Source organism: Bos indicus x Bos taurus, chromosome 6 (genome assembly GCF_003369695.1).
Source record: "Bos indicus x Bos taurus breed Angus x Brahman F1 hybrid chromosome 6, Bos_hybrid_MaternalHap_v2.0, whole genome shotgun sequence".
Taxonomy (NCBI): domain Eukaryota; kingdom Metazoa; phylum Chordata; class Mammalia; order Artiodactyla; family Bovidae; genus Bos; species Bos indicus x Bos taurus.
Window position 1 is genome coordinate 44,051,221 of NC_040081.1, and position 24,124 is coordinate 44,075,344.

General features: G+C 41.9%; 1 protein-coding gene across 2 annotated transcripts in view; it reads right to left on the minus strand.

The window, feature by feature from the left end:
• The window catches only part of PPARGC1A (PPARG coactivator 1 alpha), a 713,764-nt gene that overhangs the window by 489,168 nt on the left and 200,472 nt on the right, over window positions 1-24,124 (minus strand). For both annotated transcript variants that reach the window (XM_027544177.1, XM_027544179.1), the window contains exon 2: window positions 13,737-13,801. In XM_027544177.1, the coding sequence (XP_027399978.1) occupies window positions 13,737-13,754 (18 nt within the window). In that variant the 5' untranslated portion in view covers window positions 13,755-13,801. The remainder of the gene's footprint in view (window positions 1-13,736; window positions 13,802-24,124) is intronic.

Here is a 24,124-nt window from a genome sequence, read left to right on the forward strand (position 1 = left end):
CTGTGACAACTGTTTTCATCCGTGGAACAGTGTCTGGGGCACGTCTACAGGACTAATCCCATGGTGTTTCCACGGGCAGGCCCTGCTGGAAACTCTGAGAGAAGCTTCCGTTCCTGAACACACTGTGGGCAGTGGCATTTGATGACACTTGGAGTCTCATGCCATGAAGACAGATTCTTTATTTACAGTCAGAGAGGCAGAGACTGTCCTACTTGTGAGTGGATTATTGAGCTCCTGCAGAGTCAGTGGTAAGCAGAGTTTAATAGAAGTGGGGAAACCCACTCAATGTTCGCTAGGCCCAGGAGAATAACAGAAAGAAAGTAAAAAACTGAGCTTGAAAAGTGGAATATCCAGCTTTGAATTGGGTCGAATCAAGAATGCGTGGTCTTGGTTAAATTATTTCGCCTCCCTGAGCCTCAATTTCCCCATTGTCAACAGGTGAAGAGGGCTGTGCAAGAATCAACAGTAAGAAAGCTCCTAACACAATGCCTATCACCTAGTAAGTGCTCCAAAAATATGTGGTGAAATACAATCTGAAATGGGAAATACTGAATTGTTAACATCATTCTTTAACCAATGGGCATAAGTTTACATGCTGAATGCACACGATATGCCAAGCATGAAATGGTGGGAATAGTGGTAAGGAGCAGTGGCTGCACTTTGCTGGAGCAGCCATGAAGAGATACCCCACGTCCAAGGTAAGAGAAACCCAAGACGATAGGTGTTGCGAGAGGGCATCAGAGAGCAGATACACTGAAGCCATAATCACAGAGAACTAGTCAGTCTGATCACATGGACCACAACCTTGTCTAACTCAATGAAACTCAGCCATGCCCTGTGGGGCCACCCAAGACGGGCGGGTCATGGTGGAGAGGTCTGACAGAATGTGGTCCACTGGAGAAGGGAATGGCAAACCATTTCAGTATTCTTGCCTTGAGAACCCCATGAACAGTATGAAAAGGCAAAATGATAGGATACTGAAAGAGGAACTCCCCAGGTCAGTAGGTGCCCAATATGCTACTGGAGATTAGTGGAGAAATAACTCCAGAAAGAATGAAGGGATGGAGCCAAAGCAAAAACAATACCCAGTTGTGGATGTGACTGGTGATAGAAGCAAGGTCCGATGCTGTAAAGAGCAATATTGCATAGGAACCTGGAATGTCAGGTGCATGAATCAAGGCAAATTGGAAGTGGTCAAAGAAGAGATGGCAAGTGTGAACGTCGACATTCTAGGAATCTGCGAACTAAAATGACTAAATGGACTGGAATGGGTGAATTTAACTCAGATGACCATTATATCTACTACTGTGGGCAGGAATCCCTCAGAAGAAATGGAGTAGCCATCATGGTCAACAAAAGAGTCTGAAATGCAGTACTTGGATGCAATCTCAAAAATGACAGAATGATCTCTGTTCATTTCCAAGGCAAACCATTCAATATCACAGTAATCCAAGCCTATGCCCCAACCAGTAATGCTGAAAAAACTGAAGTTGAACAGTTCTATGAAGACCTACAAAACATTTTAGAACTAACACCCAAAAAGATATCCTTTTCATTATAGGGGACTGGAATGCAAAAGTAGGAAGTCAAGAAACACCTGGGGTAACAGGCAAATTTGGCCTTGGAATATGGAATGAAACAGGGCAAAGGCTAATACAGTTTTGCCAAGAGAACTCACTGGTCATAGCAAACACCCTCTTCCAACAACACAAGAGAAGACTCTACACATGAACATCACCAGATGGTCAACACTGAAATCAGATTGATTATATTCTTTACAGCCAAAGATGGAGAAGCTCTATACAGTCAGCAAAAACAAGACCAGGAGCTGACTGTGGCTCAGATCATGAACTCCTTATTGCCAAATTCAGACATCAATTGAAGAAAGTAGGGAAAACCACTAGACCATTCAAGTATGACCTAAATCAAATCCCTTATGATTATACAGTGGAAGTGACAAATAGATTTAAGGGCCTAGATCTGATAGGTAGAGTGCCTGATGAACTATGTACGGAGGTTCATGACATTGTACAGGAGACAGGGATCAAGACCATCCCCATGGAAAAGAAATGCAAAAAAGCAAAATGGCTGTCTGGGGAGGCCTTACAAATAACTGTGAAAAGAAGAGACACAAAAAGCAAAGGAGAAAAGGAAAGATATAAGCATCTGAATGCAGAGTTCCAAAGAATAGCAAGGAGAGATAAGAAAGCCTTCCTCAGTGATCAATGCAAAGAAATAGAAGAAAACAACAGAATGGGAAAGACTAGAGATCTCTTCAAGAAAATGAGAGATAAGAAGGGAATATTTCATGCAAAGATGGGCTCGATAAAGGACAGAAATGGTATGGACCTAACAGAAGTAGAAGATATTAAGAAGAGGTGGCAAGAACACAGAAGAACTGTACAAAAAGATCTTCACAACCCAGATAATCACGATGGTGTGATCTCACCTAGAGCCAGACATCCTGGAATGTGAAGTCAAGTGGGCCTTAGAAAGCATCACTATGAACAAAGCTAGTGGAGGTGATAGAATTCCAGTTGAGCTACTTCAAATCCTGAAAGATGATGCTGTGAAAGTGCTGCACTCAATATGCCAGCAAATCTGGAAAACCACAGGACTGTAAAAGGTCAGTTTTCATTCCAATCCCAAAGAAAGGCAATGCTAAAGAATGCTCAAACTACCACACAATTGCACTCATCTCACACGCTAGTAAAGTAATGCTCAAAATTCTCCTAGCCAGACTTCAGCAGTATGTGAACCATGAACTTCCAGATGTTCAAGCTGGTTTTAGAAAAGGCAGAGGAACCAGAGGTCAAATTGCCAACATCCGCTGGATCACCAAAAAAGCAAGAGTTCCAGAAAAACATCTATTTCTGCTTTATTGACTATGCCAAAGCCTTTGACTCTGTGGATCACAATAAACTGTGGAAAATTCTGAAAGAGATGGGAATACCAGACCACCTGACCTGCCTCTTGAGAAACCTATATGCAGGTCAGGAAGCAACAGTTAGAACTGGACATGGAGCAAGAGATGGGTTCCAAATAGGAAAAGGAGTACATCTAGGCTGTATATTGTCACCCTGCTTATTTAACTTCTATGAAGAATACATCATGAGAAATGCTGGGCTGGAAGAAGCACAAGCTGGAATCAAGATTGCTGGGAGAAATATCAATAACCTCAGATATGCAGATGACACTACCCTTACGGTAGAAAGTAAGAGGAACTAAAAAGCCTCTTGATGAAAGTGAAAGAGGAGAGTGAAAAAGTTGGCTTAAAGCTCAACATTCAGAAAACTAAGATCATGGCATCTGGTCCCATCACTTCATGGGAAATAGATGGGGAAACAGTGTCAGATTTTATTTTGGGGGGCTCCAAATTCACTGCAGATGGTGATTGCAGCCATGAAATTAAAAGACGCTTACTCCTTCGAAGGAAAGTTATGACCAACCTAGATAGCATATTCAAAAGCAGAGACATTACTTTGCCAACAAAGGTCCATCTAGTCAAGGTTATGGTTTTTCCAGTGGTCATCTATGGATGTGAGAGTTGGACTGTGAAGAAAGCTGAGCGCCGAAGCTTTTGAACAGTGGTGTTGGAGAAGACTCTTGAGAGTCCCTTGGACTGCAAGGAGATCCAACCAGTCCATTCTAAAAGAAATCAGTCCTGGGTGTTCATTGGAAGGACTGATGCTAAAGCTGAAACTCCAATACTTTGGCCACCTCATGCGAAGAGTTGACTCATTGGAAAAGACTCTGATGCTGGGAGGGTTTGGGGGCAGGAGGAGAAGGGGACGACAGAGGATAAGATGGCTGGATGGCATCACTGACTCAATGGACGTGAGTCTGAGTGAATCCGGGAGTTGATGATGGACAGGGAGGCCTGGTGTGCTGCAATTCATGGGGTCGCAAAGAGTTGGACACGACTGAGCGACTGAACTGAACTGAACTGAGAGGAAAGAAGACTAGATTATGATGTTTGTCCTCAGGTTAAGACAGAGAAAATGCACGGAGTGGATTAGGAGACCAGTCATTGTTAAATACAAGACCCAGATCCGGAGCCTACAGGGCAGCCACTCCACCCATATCCAGGTCTAGAGGACTGTGAATTATCCAAAAATTCCTTGCCTAAATGTAGCTAGTTACACTCCAGTTTTTTACAACTTACAGACTAACTCCTGTGCTCATTTGCCCAGAGAAGGTAAACTCATTTTAATATTAGCCTCAAACAGCTTGTATGTTAGGAAGGTAAATCTGCTGCAGATACAAACACCTAAGCATGGACTGGCTTAGGATTATCTAAACATCCAAAGGAAAGATACAAGGGCAGACATGAGTGCCATCCTGGAAAGCTGAAGGTAAATTAAAATGCCATATAGAATATTAAACTCTTTTTCTATTGAATCACATTAGGTATTTGCATTCTTCAGGCACAGCCTCTTTGAAATCTGTCCTCATGAACACTAAAGAGAAAGAGTAGGGAAAGAGGTAGGAAAGAGAAGGAAATAAGAAAGAGGAAGGAGGGAAGAAGAAGAGCAGGAGGAGAAACTAAAAATCTCCAAAAAAAAGAGCCCAGATCTCTGTCCAGCTAATCAGCAGACATTCAGCAGGGATTTTTTTTCCCCTTCCCAAAGGAATAGCAGGAAATGGGAGTGAATTCAGCAAACTAGAAGGCCTTCCCTTCTCGAGGCTTCCCTTCCAAGGGTAAATAGACATATTTCTTTCCCAGAACTTAGAGGATTTGTTGTTGTTTTATACAAGAATTATTTAAAGGCAACAGTCTCTCATGGGCAACCCCACTATTTCCTTGACCCAGAATTTCCCAGGCCAAAATTATGTGGGAACCAGCCACAGGATTTTTGTCATATCAGATGTCACCTCTACTATTATTTGTTTCATATGACATCTAAATCAAGTTACTTTTTAAATTTTTACTATATTTCTAGGCAGTACTGTCTATAAAACCATGGTTATTATGGTGCGAGTCATATTTTCCTAATACACATTGAGGTAAGTCAATATTATGAATATAGCATAGTGGAGTGATTAGCAGGATAGATACTGACTGCATTCAAATCCCAGCTTTACCACTACTAGCTGTGTGATCTTGGGCAAGTTACTTCAACTCTCTGTGCCTCAGCTGTATGATCTATTAGATAACAACACCTACTTCACAGAGTCCATCAGTTAAGATCTGTAAAGCACTGGTATCTTCTCAAAACCTCTACATGAACAACAGTAGTAGGAACTCTGAAGGCATGCAAGCATATACCGTCAACATTTGCCTACACTGTTCCTCTTTCTTGGGGATACTCTACTGCCTCCACTCTCCCATCCCATATGAAAACCAAAAACAAAAGCAGTGAACAACACGGCCTCATTCCTGCCCTCTTGAGCGCCTACCCATTTTAATGACCGTGTTGAACAGACACAATAGTGATTACAAACACTTATTGAGCGTGTATTACTTTCCAAGCCCTATGTTCGGTCCTTTGAATATATCACATATCATCTAATTTAATTTTCAGTTTTACCCTTTGAGGAAGCCCCAAGCCTAAAGAGATTAAGTAATTTTCCTAAGGTCCTACACCCCGTGGGTAGAAGGAAAGGTCAGGATTCAAACCCAGGTCCATCTGACTCCATAGCCTACACTTATGCCATTAAGCCATGTGGCCCCACCATGAAGTTTTCTCTTCCAAGAACCCATGACAGCATTCAGACAGACATAAACTTTCTCTCCTCTCCCACTGGACTTGGTGAAGTCCAGTTTATAATATGTTGATAATTATTTAACTGTTTGTCTTTCCCCCTCTGTTATTCACAATCATCTTTTCTAGTTGAAGGATTTTGGAAAGAAATCATCCTAAAATTTCCCTGAATTTGAGAAAGGGCTACATTCTACTGGGCTGAATATAACATTTTCTTTACAACTCCAGTCATCTTTATCAACGACAAATGCTGTAATGTTGTACGCCGTAGACGTGACTTTAGGGCAATTTTTGTCTGTGTGGTACCCAGTGACTGCCAGAAAAACACAGACTCCAGAGCCCCGCCCCAGATCTATTGAATCAAAACCTCTGGGTTAAGAGCCAGGAGTCACTTAAGTTTCAGAATCATTGCCTTAGGCTATGGATGGGCATTTGACCCTGTTTTATACTCCTAGACGCCGACTGTATTTTAGATCTTGTGTCTGTTTTTCATAGTTTTCCTGACCTCTCCCACCCTGCAAGTTGACAGCTATCATTTCTCACTGCCAACCAACATTGCGGCATAAATTTTTCCTGTTTTATCTTCTAGCCACCAATGCTAAGGTTTCCAAGCTCTTTCTTTTTAGTTTCAACACTGTCCTGAAAACTAGATTCTTAGGCAGGTGCCTATTTTAAGTACATTATATCAGAGCTATTCTGATGGAACAGAAGTGAGTGGCCTGTATCCCAGTGCTGGTCCCACATCTTTCCTTCTGCACCCGCAACCCTCTCCACCACCCCACACTGCCATCATCCATGGTGGTCCTGAGTCCCCTCCCAAGACAGCAATTTCAAAACCACTGACATAATGCAAGCTTCGGGCAGATCTTGCCACACACTTAGAGTGACGGATACCTTATTTTTTTATACATATTCAAGATTATCAGAAAAGGGTTTTTTTCATGAAAGTATGCCAGTGTAAACTAAAGTCAAGAGTGTATCTCTTTTCATTTGAGAGCATATCACCAAATTTATAAATAGCCCCTATATTATATTTGCAAAGTCACTCCTTAAGTAAATATCCTTAATATGGGAAACAATGATCTCATTGTATCAGTATTTGGACTACCATCTACTTGTCACCCTGCTTATTTAACTTACATGCAGAGTACATCATGAGAAATGCTGGACTGGATGAAGCATAGGCTGGAATCAAGATTGCCAGGAGAAATATCAATAACCTCAGATAGGCAGATGACACCACCCTTATGTTAGAAAGTGAAAAAGAACTAAAGAGCCTCTTGATGAAAGTTAAAGAGGAGAGTGAAAAAGTTGGCTTAAAACTCAACATTCAGAAAACTAAGATCATGGCATCCGGTCCCATCACTTCATGGCAAATAGATGGGGAAACAATGGAAACAATGACAGACTATTTGGGGTGGGCTCCAAAATCACTGCAAATAGTGACTGCAGCCATGAAATTAAAAGACGCTTGCTCGTTGGAAAAAAGTTATGACCAACCTAGACAGCTTATTAAAAAGTAGAGACATTACTTTGCCAACAAAGGTCTGTCTAGTCAGAGCTATGGTTTCTCCAGTACTCATATACGGATGTGAGAGTTGGACTGTAAAGAAAGCTGAGAGCCAAAGAATTGAGGCTTTTGAACTGTGGTGTTGGAGAAGACTCTTGAGAGTCCCTTGGACTGCAAGGAGATCCAACCAGTCCATCCTGGGGAAAATCAGTCCTGAATATTCATTGGAAGGACTGATGCTAAAGCTGAAATTCCAATACTTTGGCCACCCAATGCAAAGAACTGACTCATTTGAAAAGACCCTGATGCTGGGAAAGATTGAAGGTGGGAGGAGAAGGAGATCACAGAGAATAAGATGGTTGGATGGCATCACCGACTCGATGGACATGAGTTTGAGTAAACTCCAGGAGTTGGTGATGAACAGGGAAGCCTGGAATGCTGCAGTCCATGGGGTCACAAAGAGTAGGACACAACTGAGGGACTGAACTGACCTGAACTACTTTTCAAAAGGATCTTGGGGGAAAAAAATGGTCAAGGAAATTTGCCTTTTCAAGAAACCCTCTCCCCTGTGAAGGAGAATGTCAGAGCACCCAGAAAAACTTTCTAACCTTTAAAATTTTGAGGCATCTTTTATTGGCTGTGTTCTAAACAGATTAGTAGTATATAGTCTAAAAATAAGTTCCAAGCAGCAGTTTTTAAATTTGAAAAAAAATATTTAGGCAAAGTTCTCTTATGCTCTTTTTGGTGTTTTTCCTCCAAAATGTATACTGTTGAGATGCAGCATTTAGGAAGTAAATTTAACATCATAAGCAGTATAAGCAGGGGCGTGTGGAGGGAACATGATATATTTGGTGAATTAGCACGAGGTTCAAAGACACATCTAGAGAGAGAGAGTCACTGTGGCCAAAGGTTGACACTTAATGAATATAGGTAAACTGTGTACACATTGTTCCTTTCACTATTCTTTCAACTCTTCTGAAGCTTGGAAATTTTTCAAAATAAAATTGGGGGAAAATGTTCAAACACACAAAGCCCAGTCATCAGAGCCTGGGTGGGGGGTGGAGAAACTGAGGCAGCTAAGATGCAAAATTTAAGGAAGCACCTGCAGGACTTGGAGGATGAGTGCTTCCTTGGCACTGGGGCAACTCAGAGAGTGAGCACCTCCTTAAATTTTGCACTGTAGGTGCTCACTTGCTTCACCCTAAAGTCAGCCCAACATTAGCAAATTCACCTGCTTCCTCACACTATAGTGATCTTAAAGAGAAGAAGCTTATAGTCAGTGTTATCCATACATTGGTTCTCTCATTTATTCACCAAGCATGTGTCACATCCCAGCTACATACTCAGTGACTACTCAGCGAGGAATGCATTCTGTGCCAATAAACCATTTTGGGGCTTCCAAGGTAGTACTAGTGATAAAGGGCCCGCTTGCCAAAGCAGGAGATGTAAGAGACATGGGTTGGGAAGATCTCCTAGAGGAGGGCATGGCAACTCATTTCAGTCTTCTTGCCTGGAGAATCCCATGGACAGAGGAGCCTGGCAGTCTACAGTCAGTAGTGTCACATAGAGTCAGACACGACTGAAGTGACTTAGCATGCACGCACGCAAACCATTTTGACTCTCAAACAGAATAATCTTAAACCAAATTTCTGCCACTCATTTATTCATCTCTGTGTTAGGTGCCAGAGACACTGTGATGACAGACCAGTTCCTGCTAAAATATCTCACTATCTGCCAGATACTGTTTTAATGCTATAATTTTTATCATCATCATCTATTGGCATGTCTATATTCCCAATTCCATGGAACTATTTCAGGGCAGGGTATGAATATTATTCATCTTTGGTTTTTTGACACTCAGGATGGTATAAAGTATTCAATAAATATTTCTTGAATGGATAAAACCATAAATCTACTTATTTGTTCATCTGCAAAGATTTGCCACAGTTAGATGACTAGGAAACTTCCTCCCAGATTGCCTAATAATACCAGCTAACACGTACTGGGGCTTAAAAGCTGCCTAGTATTTCCTGAGCTCTTTTCATACATTAACTCAATTAAGCCTTGCAAGAAGGCTAAGAGTCTCTTTTTACCTATAAGCACACAGGAGAGAGAGAGAGAGAGAAAGAGAGAGAGAGAGAGAAAGAGAGAGAGAAAGTGTGTGTGTGTGTTAGTCGCTCGGTTGTGTTCAACTCTTTGTGACCCCATGGACTGTAGCCTGCCAGGCTTCTCTGTCCATGAAATTCTTCAGGCAAGAATACTGGAGTGGGTATCCATGCCCTTTGCCAGGGGGTCTTCCCAACCCAAGGATCGAACCCAGGTCTACTGTACTGCAGGCAGATTCTTTACCATCTGAACCACCAGGGAAATCCAAGCACACAGGAGAGTTTGAATATCTTTCCCAGGGCTGCACAGCAGATAAGAGGCTATCCCAGAGTTTGAACCCAGGAACCCGGCTCTGAAGCCTGCCCTCTCAGTGACTCTTTTAAACTCTCTCACAATTCTGACCCAAAGGGGTACTCCCCATCCCCAAACAAAACTTGTCTTCAGCTTGTTTTTCACCCAATAGTATTAATACCTAGAAAGATCTAGAGGGCACCAGGGATGCTTTTAGCAAAATGATCCTCAACTCCCATGGCCAAGTCAGAGTTTGGGGGACTTCCTGCTTAATTTCACCTTGTCTAAATATAACCACCTAAAAATAACCCGAAGGGGAAGTGTCTCAGAACCGCCAGAGGAGCCACAGTACACTGTGGAGGACGTGATGTGAAAGAATGATCTGGCCTCCCGAAAACACTGCAGTGCTTTCCAATACCAGCCAGCGGCATATTGGGATGAGGAAACAAAGTCTCCAATTATTGAAATTCCGTAGTGTATTTAATTATGCAATTATCTTATTGTATTAACAAGTGCTAGGGCACAATAGCAATTGCTGAGATTTTTGCAATTTGGAACTGCAGGATTTAGTCTGCCCCTCAGCTGACAACTTCTCATGAGCCTGTCCATTTTTCTGAGATTATGCACATAGTCTTATTTTTTAACTGCTTCATTTGGAAATCAAAAGTAAACCAGACCCCACTTTATGCCACTCTACTTTTTAAGTATAACCCTGCTACTGACTGAGCATATTTTAAGGGAAAAGATGTGCAAATTCACATCACTTTTGTTTTTCACCAATAACTTTAGGTTCTTTGCTCTTTTGAAATTCAAATAATATAAAATATAAATTTAAAAAGTAGTTATACAAGTTATATATTTTCAGTGATGCGAATACATTCACAATACATTCCTGTTCATCTGCTTAATAAGGACCTATCCCAAAGGGTCAATGTATCAGACTGTAAAACCCAGAGCATTTCACCAAAATATCTAAAATAGGTATGCTATGATATTATCACACACTTCTATTTGCCACCGCCCCATATGTTGGAGAAGGAAATGGCAACCCACTCCAGTGTTCTTGCCTGGAGAATCCCAGGGACGGCAGAGCCTGGTGGGCTGCCGTCTATGGGGTCGCACAGAGTTGGACATGACTGAAGCGACTTAGCAGCAGCAGCAGCATATGAAATGTAATCATGCAAAATTAAACATTCCATACATTTTCTATTCATTCTCTAACACTCTCCTTATACTCCAAAGGCTATCACACTTTCAAGTTTACAGGGACAAAAGGTAAATCACATTTCTTGTTTCCGAAAGCATTCCATGTAATAGGTCTTTTCACTTTGGGGTTTTCATCTAAGTATCAACAGACTCTTTACACATAAAACATAATTAATCCATACCATTGGCTACATCCCTACCCAAATGGGAATCTTCTTTGCTGATATTCCCTCCTGGAAAAGTCATACCTGCATTTTCTCAAGCTAAATTTGGTCCAGACCATAAGGAATGATGTTTCATTTACTTGACCATGACCAGGAGGCATAATCTTACGTAGGAAAACCTGGCCACTTCTCCCAAGTAAGTAATAGCTAAGAACACAAACTCGGGCCCCCAGCTGCCTGGTGTTTGAATCCCAGTCTGCAACCATTTAGCTGTGGGACAATGAAGCAAGTCCCCTTTGCTTTCCCGAGCTTCCGTTTTTGCAGTAGGAAAACTAGGATAATCACAATACCTTTCCCATAGCTTTGTCAGGCAGATGAAATGAGTTACTCTATATAAGTCACCTAAAACACAGCCTTGTCCTGCCCAGACGTGACACCTGATACTTTTCAAAGCCGCTGCCCAACAATGACATCACTGGGGTCTCACCATCTTCCTGGGAAGCAGTGGGAGCAGAGGCTATGATGCCCTTTCTACAGGGGAAAAAAGTGAGATTCAGACAGGGTTCCTGGTGGTCAGGACTAGAACCCCTGAACCCAGCCTAGGATTATTTCACTATTTCCCTTTACATTCAGAACACACTGACTCAGTGTCCCAGACAGATCCCTGCTTGTGTTTCTCTGAGGTGGTGGCAGGGCTGGGGAGAGGCTCTTGTTTCAAATCCTTGTTTCTGTTGCCAGGCTCGTCTTGAATAGCAAAAGAGCCCCCGATCGGCAGAAGACACATCAACAAGACTGCCTTAATCATGCTTTCTGCTAACGATGAAATGAAAGTTAATTTCATGCCTTGCATTCACAGACAAAAAGGTTCAGAGCTGTTTAAATTCTCTTCAGCCCGATGACAGTTGGTAAACAGGAGGCTTCGTGTTCTAATGCTTGAAATCACCCTTCGTATCTCAATATATTATTTATGCACTCAGCTTAAAATAAACAGCAACTCGCAAGTAGGTGAGTGGTCTCATCCAGGATGAACTTTTTTTTTCCACTCTGACAGTTACTTTAAAACATCGGTAAACAACCTTAATTCACTTCTAACGAATTAGTAGGCGACTGCTGCGTCTCCAGGAGGCAAGCAGATTGTATTATTAACCAAAACAACTTTCTCCCTGTCAATCATCTACACCTCACAGAAGGACGTGGGTTTTGCTGTGCCATTATTCAAACCAAGCCATGGGAGCATGTGATTCCAGACGATTCCTTCCAGGTCATTCTCTTGCGGATCTTTGATTAGAACTCTTGATTCTGAGATGCAGAAGAGGGCCTGCAGAAGGACTCTCAGTGCGGCTTGTTAAGAAAGACACAGAGAATAAGAATCTTCCAGTGGGTAAAGAGCTGGGAAGTCAAAGCAGACAAGCTCTGCTTGTGGAGGGAACTGATGCTGACCAAGACCACTTTAAGGGGGACTCAGTAAGTACCACCAAATATTTGAAAAATGGTATCACTTTGGAGTAGGAAGACTGGTTCTTTGTAGGGATGGGTGGTAAAATCAGGACCTGAGCATGCAAGATATGTAGAAGGTGGATTTGGGTTCAACTCAAGAAAGAATGCTCTTACAGAAAAGAGTTGTCTCTTGCAGTAGCAGGTCTGCCTCTGGGGGTGCTCGGGCACCCATTAGATGGAATCCTGAGAACTGGCCAAGAAATCGGACCAGAGATGAAACATGCATGGACCTTTCCAGATATAAGATCTTATAGCCTGTGAATCTCAGGGGAACTCACAAAACAGGCTTCAATAAGCAGTCACAATCCTTTTTCAATTTCTCTCTTTGGAGTTTTTAAAGGGTGATAGCCACTCTTTAAAAATATGTGTGTATATATATATGTGTGTATATATATATATGTGTGTGTATATATATACACAACTATATATACACCATGGATTAAGCTAGGCATGCTGTTGGCCAATCTATAGTTGTTCACACAATGCCAGAGCACTGGTTAACCTCCCAAAATAAAAATATGTCCCATGCAGCAGAAAATATCAGTCGAAGCAGGTGCTGTAGGATTCTACAGCTTCTGCCTACTCTTGGGCTTTGTAACTTGCAGCCCTCAGCCATTCCGTGGACCACAGGCCTCTCCCAAGTCACCTGGGCTGTCACATGGTCACAAGGGGGTGATCCATTAGCTCACCATTGTAGCTGACCTCCTCCCCCACCTCAAGTATGGAAACACAATATTTAGCAATTTATCTAAGAGATGTCTCCTTCAGTTTAATCATTAACAAAACATCACGGACCTCAGAGAAACGTGCAGTGTCTCCCAGAAACCAATCATTTCTTTGAGATGCAAATGGACTGATCAAAACACAGAGTTAAATGAAAATCAAAAAAAAAAAAAAAAAAGGGAGGGAGAGAGACAGAGATAAGGGAAGAGAAATTCGGATACCTTGCATTCATATCCAGGGTTGATACCAACACTTTTACACAATATGCAGACATGTATTCTTCCAAATTGTCCAGTAAACATGAATTGAATATTTTGGGGGGTTGGTCAGACTTTTGCACATTCAACATATTGACAAACGATTAGAGAGTTCAGTAATGTTAAATTCTTGAAAGGAATTCAGATTCTCAATACTTGGGTGTGAAACTCAGAGTTACTGATTTCCTAATACAGCAAAAACAGACATCTGATATTTATACAATACATAACATACATATGCACAGAACATAACATGACAATAAGGTGTTATACTTACAAAGTACCCTTCATCCATGGGGCTCCAATTTTACCAATATTAGTTCACTGATTTTCGCAAAAAACCTGAAAGGCAGAGGGTAAGTTTGTGTTACCCCCACTTTGCAGATGGGGATATAGAAATGCATTAGGAGAATAAATTATTGGCCTGTTATACTGAGAGAATTCAGTTACGGGAGAACAAGAATTACAATTTTCATCTTCCCTGTCAGAATACAACTTGACCACCTATCTTTTCCTTGGGGACTGATATTTCCCATGTAATTTCCACCACAATCTCAATGTATTAAATACATTTTACCCAGAATAAAATAGTGCAGAATCGTACTTGGTCCAAAGAGCTCAGAGACCAATATTCCTTTAATACCAGAGAAAAGGTTAAAAAAAAAAAACAAAAAAACTTCCCATATCCAGTTTAAACAAGGAGAAAAAATTTAAATTGACAAAATACAATCATCTAACTAAAATTTGGCCTGAAAATAACATTACTACAGTTCAGTTTGTTATACACATACTTATGTTCACATGTCAGCATATGGACTTGTCTTTAAAAATTATTCCAAGGAAGTCAGAAGCTTCAGAAATAATCTCATTTAACAACATTTTTAGAAGCGTATATTTTTAACAACCCTTTCTAGGACACCCCATCATTTCTGCCACTCTCAGGCCGTTTATTTGGGCACTGACCAAATAATTAACAATTACTGAGTTCCCACTATATACAAGTTCAGTGCTCCAGGTGGTTTCCTGGAGGACACAAAAATGTGTAGATAATAAGGACTTCATCAAAAAATTTCATCAACAATCATCAAGAAACTTAAAATCTTACAGTTCAAGGATTTGAGTACAGTAACAATCTCTCTGATTTATCTGGAAAGATTCAATGGTTTTGGACACTCCTGGTGAGTCACAAACACCAGTCCCAGAAGGATAGCTCCTTCAGGCAATGTTTTTCAAAAAGATGAGTTTAGGCTCTGTTTATGAGACAAACTATTTGGTTCATAAAAGCTGTGTCTCCTTAAAAATGTCCGACACACAGACAGAGAAAGAGAAAAATCGTAGGATATTCCTTATATGTGGAATCTAAAAAAAAAAAAAAGAAAAAAGATTCAAATGAACTTGTTTACAAAACAGAAACAGACTCACAGACTTGGAGAACGAACTCATGTTGCGGAGGGGAAGGGACAGTAAGGTAGTTTGGAACTGACACATACACATGGGTAACCAACGAGGTCCTCCTGTCAACCTGGATGGAACGGAAGTTTGGGGGAGAATGGATAGGTGGCCGAACTGCTATGCTGTCCACCTAAAACTATCACAACATTGCCAACTCATCAGGCTCCATTCCCTCCCTCTTCTTTCTCTTTCTCCAGGAATCTTCACGCAACCTAACGTTATTGATCCATCTCTTAACTTATTTTTCTAATTCTTCTCCCCACCTCCCTTCCGCCACTATAAGCTCCATGAGAGTGAGGGACTGCTTTATTCACCACTAAATGAATCCTAAGGTCAAAGGACCCCATAAACACTGGTTGAACAGATGAATCACAGTGCTGAACTGGGTGCTTGGCCTTTCTCCTGTATCTCCTTTTACTCTCTCTGGGATGTTATTATAATTACTAATAAATACATCTCAAAACTGGATCATAATAGATTTTTCCAGCTAAAGGGGAAAAAAATCATTCTCAATGAATTGTTTCTGAAAACTATAATAAATGCCCATTTTATCATTCTCCCTTCTCCTAACTGCTTGAGCACTGGGCCCAAGAGTCAGGTCACCTTGCTCTCCAACCAGCATCACTGTGGGTGGCTCTGTGACCCTGACCTCTTCACCCTCCAGGGCCTTTTGTTTCCCAATGGCAAAATAAGAAATTTTCAGAAGTTTATTTTCAAGCTGCCTTCTTTTCAGGTGACTCAGATGGTAAAAAAAAAGAAAAAGAAAAATCTGCCTGCAATTCAGGAGCCACAGATGTAGGTTCGATCTTTGGGTTGGGACGATCCCCTGAAGGAGGGCATGACAATGCACTCCAGTTTTCTTGCCTGGAGAATTCCATGGACAGAGGAGCCTGGTGGGCTACAGTCCATGTCATCACACAGAGTCGGACATGCTTAGAAACTAACACTTTCACTTTCACTTCTGGTTCGGAAACTATGGAGATCAACATACAAGTGATGGGCCAAATTATATTTTTACATCTTCTGATTTCATACCACTTTCTCAGTAGAAGCTTATCTCGAAGGTAGCAAAGTCATTTCATAGGAAACAAGTAGAAATCCCAGAGGGAAGAATCTACAAGCATGCCAATTTAGGACAAACACCCCAGATATCACAGAAAGCTCATTTCCCCCCAAGATTACACCCCAACATACAACAGACATGCAAAGGAAGATGCCTCATCAGCCACTTATGACATCTTGAGTCACAGACACTTCAGTGGGGCCTCTAAACAGACTTCTTATTTACTTGCACATTAAAGAAACTCATACCTTCACCAGTCAGATATTTTTCCCCCAAGCATCTGAACAGCCAAAGAGATTTAGAAGCAATTAACATTCACAAGTAACAGAGCAATCAACAAGGGAATCGCTAATGGGACTGGACAGAATCCAAAAGCAGATATTAGGATAATAGTGAGTCCCTGACCTAGGTTACGGTGTTAATTCTGGAGGGCAGACTTGTGGTACATTTTCAATAGCTTTGTGGGGCTGCTGTCACGGTCACATATGCCTCAACTATATATGGTTCCTAGCCCCCCCCTCCCCACGACATACTTTTTTTTTTAACTACTATCAAAAAGAAGGCATTTTTGCATTGTTATAACACAACCTCTAGCATTAATGGTATATATTGAATTCAAGTTTATTTTTAAATTGCCTACCTGACAAAAATGTTAAAATGTCATTTTTCCCCACTTTGGGTCTCTTGACTATCTTCACTTGTTAGCTCTTGTAGCTAGAGGCCACAGAAATAATAGCTATAAATTTCCACCCTGAAGCTTCCCCAGTAACTTTTGCCACTTATTTTCGTGCACATGGGTTTATACAACCCTAGTACACAGAAGGACATGGGTACTCCTATTCCAACCAGCTCTATGCTTGCTTCCTTGTCAGTTTTTCTGACCTGTTTTCATAAATATCACTCCAGAAATCAGCATATACCCATTCCTTTATTTTACTCCACCAGGAAAGTCTCTGGGTAACAGAAAATGTTTCCATTGTCATTCTTCCTGCTCCCATTTTTTAGCTTTCATCTCTCATCACTCAGATCCATCTAAAATGCCAATGCCAAGCAAATCTATCTTTACCTCCCCTAGGACCGCATTCCTGAATCCCTGCCCTGGCTCTCCTTCTCCCTCAGCCTAAAGTGCAAACGGCTCAACCTTCAGAGGTTGGACCTCTCCATGCCCATACATGCCTCTCAATCCTCAATTCCCCTGCCAGCCGTCCTGCAGGGTCATCTTGCCTCACTCATGACCGTGACATTCACCTCTAATCACAGGACATCTTCCCTTACATATGGACTCTAGGCCCCAGGCAGGCAGAAAACCCGGTGTATTTCCACTTTTCAGTCTGGATGTAATTAACCACTGCCTAGGATGGTTTACTTTATTCTGTGTGGCCTAAGAAGCTAAATTCCTTCCAAGGTTGGGCTTTTACATTTTTTTGACTAATATAATGTTAGATATGAGTATATAAGTGGATAAACACCATTCATTTTGACAACAATGTTTTTCTCGTGGTTCTATGGCATTCATGCTCTAGCCTACTTCTTTCTCCTATTCTGCTGCTTTGAGCTATGAAAGGGTCCCTTCTTAACAATTCAGTTTTGGGTTTTTTTTCCTTCACCTCCCCACCCTCAACACACATCCATTATGAAAACGTATCCCTCTTTAAAGCTTTGGTTTATTCCCTGAGTATAATCAACCACTGATACACAATCTGCCACCGCCAGGCTGTGTGTGCTAAAAGGCTGTTTTGACAAAGATTTTATACAACAGAATCCAAATTAAAGGGAAGTTATCAACAGACCCTACTGAAGAATCCCTCACTTTATCTCCGTGGTAAGTATTTTCATATTCCCAGCGCCAGCCGGGAGACTGGGAGACACAAGCTGCCACTGCACACACACACACACACACACACACACACACACACACACACCCCCCTCAATCATCGCCTCTCCTCCCCAGCTCCCTCCCCACGCCAAGTAACTGCAGTTGAGATTAAAATGCTTCTGGGGCTGTGGTAATCCAATCAGGGCTGGGCACGCTTCAATCTCTACCACTCGGTGGTCGGAAAACATTTTGGCAAAATGCCTTTCAACTGTACTCTACATTCCGAGTAGGTCTCGTGCTTATTTTTGACTGCTCCACAGAAGTAGAGGTGACCACGGGCCACCCTGCCAGGGAGCAAGGTTTCACCTGCAGAGTGTCAGAAGCATTCCTGGCATCAAGGAGTGGAGAGAGAGAGAGAGAGAGAGATTGACAGAGAGAGAGAGAGAGAGAGAGAGAGAGAGAGAGAGAGTGTGTGTGTGTGTGTGTGTGTGTATGTGTGTGACAGAGAGAGACTGTGATGCACCCACCTACAGATGGGGAGCAGGGAACAAGGGGAAATACTACACAGACACGTATTTTTTTAACTTCAAAGATTAGAACCTATTTTTCAACTCTTTGCCCTACCTAAGCACCAACCAAAATATTACCCTCATTCTATATTAGTCAAAGCTTTTCAGGGGTCCTTATCCTTTCCAGATCCCTTTGGCTGTTGGATAAAATCTTGAGAGGGGAAAATGGTTTTTAACAGAATTGCAAAGGAGATTAATTATATTGAAACATTTTTCCATCCTGAGTTAAGAAGCCCAGCAGGGTGTGGTTCTAGTGGATAGGAAGTAGAGATGCTGTCTGGATTTTTATTTTTTTAACACGGGATTTCTGCCAAAGACCCTTGCGCTGAGCGAGCAACATGCTGTTGTAGAAAGCAGAAAGTGGTGATTGAATATCCTGTCCCTATGACGGTACACCTTCCTGTACACAGGGTTTGTAAGTGTTTTTGTCTTGCAAATAGCCTACACCCATGAACCCAGAGCCCTTCCATATTTGCTACACTGGATAAAATAGCTAAGAACATAGACTTCCTTTATTTACAGCCTTAAGTAAGTTTTAACTACTCCTGAGAGAGAAGTAGGGAAATAAAGAAAGCAATTTAAGAGTTTTGGAAGAGTAGAAGTAATGGTAAAAACCTCTATTTAACCATTTATTCTTTCACCGAATATTTACTGAGCACCTTCCCTGAATCCACAGTGGTGAATAAATGACCCACAGAACTTTCCTCCCAAGAGTTTACATCCAAATTTGGGGAGACACCCAAATTTCTTATGTATTTTCTAATACATAAGAAAATGTAAAACAAGTAAGCACATGTCTAGTAGTGATGAATGCTACGAAGAAAAACAAAGCAGAGGAGGCTAGGGAGTGTAAGGACATGAACACATGCTTCATGTAGCATTCATTTCCCCATTTTATGTCACTAAATATTTGTTGCCAAGCTCCTACTATGTTTCAGGCTCTGGAATGCATTCTGGGGAAGCAGATATATATACATATAGATGGATGAATGGATAGATGGTTGAATGGATAAATGGATATGGATATATACATATATGTATATATATATATATACATCACACACTTAATTTTCAGTTATTTGAGTATGAATGGTAAGCAGTCTTCACCAAGAGGGATCTGTGTGTAATGGTGCACTCCGACTACAGCTTCTTTTAAAAAGCAACTGATGAATGCCTCTAATAGGTTCCCAACGTGGGAAGGATGCAGTGGGGTCTGTGTCTGCTATGCTGAAGGGTAAGGGCATTGGAAGTATTGAGTGCCCTGGTGCAGGGCCCACAACCATGGTCTTCCCTCAGCTCCGTGACTTACCTCACCGAGTGGCTCTGAACAAGGCACATCACTGCTTTGAGCCTTGGGTCCTCATCTACAAAGTGAGGATCTCAGGTGCTACTGCTATTGCTAAGTCACTTCAGTCGTGTCAGACTCTGTGCAACCCCGTCCCTGGGATTCTCCAGGCAAGAACACTGGAGTGGGTTGCCATTTCCTTCTCCAATGCATCAAAGTGAAAAGTGAAAGTGAAGTCACTCAGTTGTGTCCGACTCTTAGCGACCCCATGGACTGCGGCCTACCAGGCTCCTCGGTCCATGGGATTTTCCAGGCAAGAGTACTGGAGTGGGGTGGATCTCAGGTGCTGTGGGGTTCAAATGCAGTCAGGCAAGAAGAGTGGCCAGCACAATGCCTGGAACAAGGGAACTGACAGATGAATCCTTGGCCCCACTCATCTTCTCATCCAAGAAAAACATGAACACCAGAAATGCAAAAGCCCCCCAGAAAAGGCTGTGCACCCAGAATAAAGATACAGGAACTGCTTTTGCTTGGTTTCTTTGTTTTTTTGACCCAAATAGTTTTAGAGAATATGGCCTGCTTGCATGCTTAGTTGTTCAGTTGTGTCCGACTCTTTGACACCCTATGGACTATAGCCCGCCAGGATCCTCTGTCCATGGAATTTTCCAGGCAAGAATACTGGAGTGGGTTGCCATTTTCTTCTCCAGGGGATCTTCCCCACCCCAGGATGGAACCAGGGTGTCCTGAATTGCAGGTGGATTCTTTACTGGCTAAGCCAACTGGAAAGCCCTTAGGCAATATTAGATGTTACTTTAAAAAAAAAGTCCACAGTCAATTAAGTTTCAGAAAACAACATGAAAAGAAGCAACATGGGTCTCTTTACTTCAGGTTTTCCTGTTCTGCAATATGTGGATGTGAATCACATAGCTTCAAGCAATATGAACAACAGCATGAGTGTTTCCCAAATTATTTGACCCCAGAACCCTTTGGCAAACCTTACATGACAGTCATCAGCACAGTTGGGAAATGTGGATTTGCTCTAAGAATAAATGAATCAAAAGATATGGAATCTATACCCTCTTTGCCTCTGATGTGGTCTGATAGCTTTCTTTGAAAAGGCAGACTTGGGCATATTTTCTGCAAACTAAGAAAGCTGGTGGCAGTGTTTCCTATCCACTGGACCACAGCATCTTCTCCTTTTCCTAGAAAAGAAGTCATTATTCTGGGACCACAGCACATTTGGGGGAAGTGTTGGCAACATCTGAACAGTTCTCATTCCCTAGGACAGGTAATTCCCCTATTTTCTGCAATAAATTGGCTCTTAAAACTAGTTTTGTTAATTATTCTCTAGAATGCCAAATCCTCTTCTGGCTACACCAGGAGTCCTGCTACTTAAAGTCAGGCCAGGTTTTCTTTATTATCTGAATGCTTCACAGTGAGCATGCATTACTTTCATAAACAGAAAATCAATGCTGGGGGAGAAAAGGAAAGAAATTCTGTAGAGAGGTGCTGATACACCAATGATTAGTCCAAAAATTACCTACTTGAACATGAAGATTTTTATATATGAGGCTTTTCATGAAGATCTTACTTAATGTTGGTACACTTGATAAATCTGAAGCCTGAAGAGATAGGCAAGGAGGAAACTGGAGCCAAGACTCCTCACATGCTTAGAATTCAATCTTGGGAGGAGGGAATCACCTACAATATCTGGCTCTCCAAGGCAAAGAAAGTGGTGGCTGGGCAGGGGGAAAAGTCAGGAGGAGAGCAGTAAGGGAGGGATGGGGAGGGAGAGAGGAGAAGGAAAGGAGGGAGAGAGGGAGGGGAGGAGGGAGGATGAAAGAGAAAGAAAGGAAGGAAGGAAGGACTACAGCGAGAGAGAAAGTAAATGAGAGAAAAATAAAAAGCAAGAGTTGTTGAGAAGCTGCAAGGAGGGGGAGGGGAACACAAACCCACAGATTAAGTTGACCCAAGTCAATACAAAAGGCTTTGTGCAAGGGCTCTGGCATTAATGGGATTTGGATCGCTAAAGCCATGGGAATCAAGTACAGAACATAACCAAGATGCCGGAGTTATTTTTGAAATGGATGTCTTAAGTAATATGAAGCTTAACTAGCAGGGACAGTCACAGCATTTTGCATGACTACTGCCGGCTGCTGGCCAAGCTGGGAACCTGAGCAGACCTATCACCCAATCACCAGCAACCTCTGACTTGGGACAGGGGACAGGATCAGCTAGGTGAGCCTTTACCCAGAGGTGAGCATGGAGGAGTTGGGGTGTGTGTTGCCAGGGAGATGCGCTGCTCCTAGAACCTGTCAGTAATGCAAATGTACCTGGCAGGGGACCCGCTGAGCCAGAATCCTGAGGCCCTGGGTTTAGATGGAGTTTTCACTCTTTCAATCAATCTTTCATCCCACGTCTCCAAAGACCATTTGGGGTCTTGAAGATACTGGGAGAGCCAGACAAAGCCCCTGCTCTCAAGGAGCTTGCATTCTCCTGGAAGAGGGGAAGCCAGCAAGGAAACAAGAATTTCTAGGCATTAGAGACGTGTGTGTGTGTGTGTGTGTGTGTGTGTGTGTGTGTGTGTACGCGCGGGTTAGTCTCTCAATCATGTCCGACTCTTCACAACTCGATGGACTGTAGCCCGCTTGGCTCGTCTATCCATGGAATTCTCCAGGCAAGAATACTAGAGTGGATTGCCATACCCTCCACCAGGGGATCTTCCCAACCCAAGGATTGAACCCATCCTCTCTTTTGTCTCCCACCTTGGAAGGCAGATTCTTTACCACTGAGCCTCCTGGGAAGCCCATAAGACACATGAAGAAAATCAAAAAGGAAAGAGGAAAAGAGAGAGCTCCCAGGGTGGGAAAGTGTGCTTAGGGAAGACAGCACCACTGGAGAAGAAACATTTAAGTTAAGACTGACTAACAAGGTGGACCCCACCCTGCCAAGCCCTGGGTAAAGCACAGTGAGGAGGAGGGAGCCAGCAAATCCCTCAGACGAGGCCGAGGCCACCGTCACCCCTCCCTTCCAACCAACTCAGCTTTCGGCAATACTAAATTCCAAAGCTCACAGACGTGTTTAATTTTAAAATCTTAAATTGCGTACTGTGCCTGGTAGGAAAATCTATCCCAAAACTTGGGATATTTTTAGAATGGTCCACTTCAGTTTCTTCAAGTACTTTTTTCCCTGTTCAACCAGAAGATCCAAATAGTCCAGGTAACATCAGCCTCCTCTAAATACCTGAAACTGCATTCATCAACCACTTTTTAAAAATTGGATCTTACTTCAAAGCTGAATGACTTGATTACTCCCATAACAGCATACATTACACTGATTACGGGATTATTCACATGCCATTTCGAAGAGGCTGGGCAACATTTCTCCACGTCGCAACCACCAACAAACAGTGGTGAACATGGAAAATGGTATGCTAAGATTCCAATGCCCTCCATGTCCTGATACCATGATAAGAAGACTCTGCACTCTTTAAAAAAAAAAAAAAAAACTGATGCTTTTTAAAAGAGGGAGAGAGGAGGAGTTACTGGGTTGATCAAAAACTTCATTCAGGTTTTTCCATAAGGTGCTATGGAAAAGACCAAGCAAACTTTTTGGCCATCCTGATATTTTAATACAATACAGCTCAGAGAGAATAAAAGAAAAAAGCACCAAAAGAGCCCAAATATGAGGTTGTTTCCAAGATCTGACACACACCAGGTACTCAGTGAACAAACTGTGCCCCTCCCTATATTCTTTGCCCAAGTATACCCTGAGCACAGATTTTTATATCAATAATTTGCCAATAACATATTCATTGGCTCATTTTTTTTTCTGTCAGTCAAGTGCTGTGTTTTCAACCTGCTGGCAATTGATTCAGCTTCATCAATTCATAAGAATGGCTTGGGGTGAAAAGGGGGTGAAGAGGTGGAAGCTTTATAGCCATGATTCACTGCTAATCGATGATTAGCATTTTATGCTCAAGACAATAAAATTCATATTATTTCACATTTTAAAAGTTTCTGAAGGAACACATTAAAAGCTAAAATGAAAACAGGGCATCACAAGTTCAAATAAGCCATTAATTAGACAAAGAAGCATAATTCTACTGAACACTATTTTACTAGCTAATCAACGTGTCATTTTTTTTCTATTGGCATCTACTTACTGTCATATAATTTCCATAAGGGCACCATCTGTATTTATAAAAAGAATTATCTTTGTGGTGATCTTCCAATCTACAAACAATGATGATATTTAACTTTTCTTAAGGGATCAATTTTAGAATTGGGTTAAAGGATTTAGCAGTCTCTTTTTCATGATGAACCTTAAAAGGACTTATTCATACATATCTGTGACGTTATAAGCACTTGAAAAAAAGAAAAAACAACAAAAGGTACTTTTGATTGATTAAAATGTACAGTTCTGGATCTTGCTATGTACATATTTTTAATCTAGCATTATCAGTCACTTCAGTCGCTCA